Here is a 4,682-nt window from a genome sequence, read left to right on the forward strand (position 1 = left end):
GTCACGTAAACGAATTATTATTTTATATATCTAATATTTATTACAATTTTGTCAGTAACGGAGGAACGCCATCAAATGTAGTAAAAGTAAAGTTTTTTCACTAAAAATGTACTTGAGTAAAAGTAAAAGTACCTATCTTTAAATATACTCTAAAAGTACTAGTTACCCCAAAAATTTACTCAAGTAAATGTAACGAAGTAAATGTAATTCGTTACTACCCACCTCTGGAAGTAAATCCGGCCCTAGACACATAAAAAAAAATACATTTGTTTTGATTTCATTGTATATTTATTTACTTATCTGTTGTTTACACAAAACTCCATATAGTCTCATCATTCACATTCATCTGTTGCCTTCAGCCGACTGCATCCATGATAACAGTGTTATCTTAAACACCAGCCAGCGCACCATCATTTTCAGTGTGTATCTGGCTAATCTGGGAAGTACACTATAAAAAGTGCTGGGTTAAAAAATAACCCAACCTTAAAGGGATAGTTCACCCAAAAATGAAAATTTGATGTTTATCTGCTTACCCCAAGGGCATCCAAGATGTAGATGACTTTGTTTCTTCAGTACAACACAAAGATTTTGAATTAAAACCGGTGAAGTCTGTCAGCCATATAATGGCAATGGATGGGCAACACACCTTTAAAAGTAAAAAAAAACAAACATGCACAGACAAATCCAAATTACACCCTGTGACTCGTGATGATACACTGATGTCCTAAGACAGGAAACGATAATTTTTTGCAAGAAACTGAACAGTATTCATATCTTTTTTTTTTTACCTTTAATACACAGCCATGTCCAACTGTCCTGAGCACCAGCTCATCATCCGGCACGTTACATGTGAACACGCTGTTCACTCCTAATGTCGTCCATGAACAGCAGTATAGGTAATGTATATCACGCTGCTGTCACTTAATACACCAGTCTAATATAAACGTGATTTATTTTCCCAGCTGTTTAACTTCACAGACATAAATGTGTTTTTGTAACTTATGGATGTTTTTAATATAAACTTGTGTGTGAAAGACAACTTAGTTTAATATTCACATGCCCCGTGCCAGCCACTTTTTTTCCATGTGCTTTGGAAGAGTGCGTCCAAAAAAATGTATCAGAAATTGAAACTATGTACATGATAATCAAAATGCTCTCATGTCAGCACCAATAGCCTCATGGGCAGGGCATCAACATGTATCACTGTTGTACTCTGGGTGTCCTAAATCCTTTGTTTTCCTTTTCAGTAGTTTTTCCTAATCTTACTTATGATTATATGTAAATTTAGCAAACATGTTTGATCGGAAGATCTGAAAGATACCATGCATTTACCCTCCCCTTGACAAAATGAGGAGAGAAGTGACAAAAGTGGACAAAAGAGACAGAAATACAGAGACAGTTTATTGTATTTGTGATCTGATCAACCAAAACCTATTTTAAACCCAGGTGTAAACAAAGGCCAAATCTGCTGTGAACCTCAAGATTGTCTTGTTTCTGAAAGTCTTTCCACAGTGATGGCACAGCAAAGGCTTCTCTCTGGTGTTATTATGACTCATGTCACACATAAAACTACAGTTCTCTCATCTGTGAAACCTCATGTGGTATTTAAGTTCTGCTTTATTTCTGAAACTTTTTCCACAGTGACCACATATGAACGGCTTCTCTCCAGTGTGAAGGTTCATGTGGCTGTTAAGGTTTCCTTTTTGGTTGAAACTTCTTCCACATTGCTGGCAGGTGAAAGGCTTCTCTCCTGTGTGAACTCTTATGTGGTCTTCAAAGTGTCGTTTATAATTAAACCCCTTTCCGCACTGAGGGCATGTGTAGGGCTGCTCTCCAGAGTGAATTCTCATATGATCTTCAAAGTGCCGTTTTTGACTAAAACTCTTTCCACACTCAGAGCATGAGTAGGATTTCTCTGTATGAGTTCTCAAATGGACTTCAAGGTTTTCATGTTGATCAAAACTCTTTCCACACTGATCACACGTGTAAGACTGATCTCCATTGTGAATTCTCATGTGTCTGGCAAAGCTTTCTTTTTGAGTGAAGCTTACTCCACACTGTTGGCAGATGAAAAGGCTCTCTCCAGTGTGAACTTTCATGTGGGAGTTAAGGTTTCCTTTCTGGTAGAAACTTCTTCCACACTGTTGGCAGGTGTGAGGTTTCTCTCCAGTGTGCATTAAAACATGTCTTTTAAGACTTCCTCTATGAGTGAAACCCTTTCCACATTGTTGGCAGGCATAAGGTTTCTCTCCAGTGTGAACTCTCATGTGGATTTCAAGGTTTCCAGGTTGAGCAAAACTCCTTCCACACAGTTGGCATGTGTACGGCTTATCTTCTGTCATTTGAGCCATTTTTATTGAGGAAGTCTTTTCAGTCTGTGAATAACTAAAAGATTTTTCTCCATTTATGAAATCATAATCCTTCTCTTCCATTTCATTCAGTACTTCACTCTCCTCTTTCAGTGCCATCAGGTCTAAGGTGAAAAAAGACAAATAAAAGTTAACCCCAGTTTAATGGCACAAAATAACAGACATCAAAACATTTCAAGTGTCAAAATCAAAAAACTACATCTAATATCCACTAAGCAACTGCAAGAGATGCTGCATGTAATCTGAAAAACCCTTCTCAATATTGCTAACTTTTCACTTATTTAGGATGTCTCGAATACTATTAAGATTGCATTGAAACCCTCTATTTTAAAAACAAAAACAGTCTGTGCTAGGAGATCTGATTAATTAGGGGCCAAGCGCTGAAGGCAGGCACCTATTGTAATCATTGGTGTTTTTCTTCTTCTTTCACTGGAGTCTATGAGCTAAATTTGGCACCTAGATGGAGGACAATCTCAACACGAACCACAGCAAGTTTGGAGTCTGTAACTCAAACCCTTTAGTGCCGCCAACAGCTCAAATTTGCACTCAAGTTTAGGCTAATCATTTTTTAACCACAGAAGCAAAATTATTATATTTTTTTCTCTAATTTGGGTCATGCTGAGTCAAATGGACACCAAAAAGGCAGTGGTTTTATTGGATATTATCATGAAAGAGAAACTTGACTTGGTGTGCTTAATGGAAACATGGCACAGACAGTCCGAAAGGCTTACTCTTACTGGCTATGGATTATTTGATTCCCCACGTCTCAGGTGAAGGGGGTGCAGGTATCATTGTGCTGTTTTACCAATAATTAAAAATAAATCCTGTGGTCATTCTTCTTTTTAATTCTTTTGAATGTCTTGTTTTGAGTGTCTCTGCACCCATCACTATTGCCATCGGCAGACTTGCCATAAACAATGCAATAAACATCATGCTGATGTAGACAAAATTATCATACAAGTGGCCATTAGGCCTATAAGGACCAGCTGTTAACAATCTGTTCATCATTGACATGGACCATTTTTTGTGTGACTGACCAACTAATGAAATTTAAGTCAACTAATCCTCTTCTTGATGAATAACATTCAGTAAACTATTAAGGGGGCAGCCCTAATCGAGTGAAATCAATGGCTGTTGTCGGACTTTATTTCACATTCGTCATCATTAAATCTGAGCAAGTTAGATCACATGCACACAGCCCTTATTCACCCATATGAAAAATGTTACTCAATCCTAGCAGTGAACATTAACATTTAAATATTAAATGAGACACAAGTCTTTAAAAGCTGTTTTTAAATCAGAGCACTAAGAGAACTTTAAGAAAAAAATAAAGCTGAAATTCTGTCAAAAAAGAAAGCTGCAGGAGGGCAGACAGTGTAGAAAAACACCTGCCAATGGCAAATGATTTGAGAAGTTGTACAGGACAGTTCATAGGATAGTTCAGCTTTGAGAATGAAAACCAACCTGTTTGTTCCTCAGTATCTTCATGTTTGACTCTGAATGTTTCTTCAGTCTTCATGTCTTCACTCTCCTCTTTTATAAATGCCATCTTTATGTTGCATGGATCTCAGTTGCCTCACCAGAAGTGTTTTTTCTGTGTTTGGAAACTTTTCCCTGTTTAAAATGACAATTATTAACAGGTAAAAAATAAATGTGTGTGCATCTCAATCAGCTCTAGTTCAGTAGTCAGTGCACTGGTAAGGGAGTCAGAGTGATAGTTAATAGACTTAAATGATCTAATTAGACAAACACTTACTAATCAGTTTTGATTAACATTTAATGATTAGTATATTACATTTAATCGAGGCATATTTAAAAGAAAAATCGCTATTGTATTTTAAGATTGTCATTACAACAACAACAACAAAAACATTTTCAATTGTTTGTCAAAGTTGTCAATACTCATGTTTGTGTTTGTTCTCGTATTTACAGTGTTTTGAGCAGCAGGTCTCTCAGCGAGCGGCGATTCGAAACAGTGAATCATTTTGTGAATCAACTGACTCAATTGACTCTGGGTTTGTAATTCGTGTTTCTGATCTGAATCACTAACAGAGAGAGAAATCAGACTGATCTGTGTGGATGCGCTTTACTCAGAATAAATAACGTTCATTATTAGATAAAATAATTCAAAGCTACACGCAATTATTATGCAGTTTAAATTGCTTGTAAACATATAAAACAGACTGAACTCGTTGTATGAATTTAAACACTTAAAATGATTAAAACTACAAACCTTTCTTCAGCTGAAACCGAAACCATACACTGATGCAGGAGCGCGCCGCAGCCTTATGACGTCACATCACCAGTTAAAAA

The 4,682-nt window shown here is 36.7% G+C and overlaps 1 protein-coding gene across 1 annotated transcript; it reads right to left on the minus strand.

Moving 5' to 3' along the window:
* Nucleotides 1-1,427: 1,427 nt before the first annotated feature.
* LOC141315913 (uncharacterized) lies at nucleotides 1,428-3,976 on the minus strand. The gene is made up of 2 exons (XM_073832750.1): nucleotides 3,834-3,976; nucleotides 1,428-2,473 (listed from the first exon to the last, which is right to left on the minus strand). Exons 1-2 carry the CDS (start codon nucleotides 3,916-3,918, stop codon nucleotides 1,581-1,583), a joined length of 978 nt encoding a protein of 325 aa, XP_073688851.1. The 5' UTR covers nucleotides 3,919-3,976; the 3' UTR covers nucleotides 1,428-1,580.
* Nucleotides 3,977-4,682: the final 706 nt, after the last annotated feature.

The sequence above is a fragment of the Garra rufa genome, unplaced genomic scaffold (genome assembly GCF_049309525.1).
Source record: "Garra rufa unplaced genomic scaffold, GarRuf1.0 hap1_unplaced_051, whole genome shotgun sequence".
Lineage (NCBI taxonomy): Eukaryota > Metazoa > Chordata > Actinopteri > Cypriniformes > Cyprinidae > Garra > Garra rufa.

Coding starts and splice junctions, on each gene's coding strand:
- LOC141315913 (XM_073832750.1), bottom strand. CDS start 3,918: ATGGCATTTATAAAAGAGGAGAGTGAAGACATGAAGACTGAAGAAACA. Junction 2,474..3,833: donor AGATACTGAGGAACAAACAG/GTTGGTTTTCAT, acceptor TTTTCACCTTAG/ACCTGATGGCACTGAAAGAG.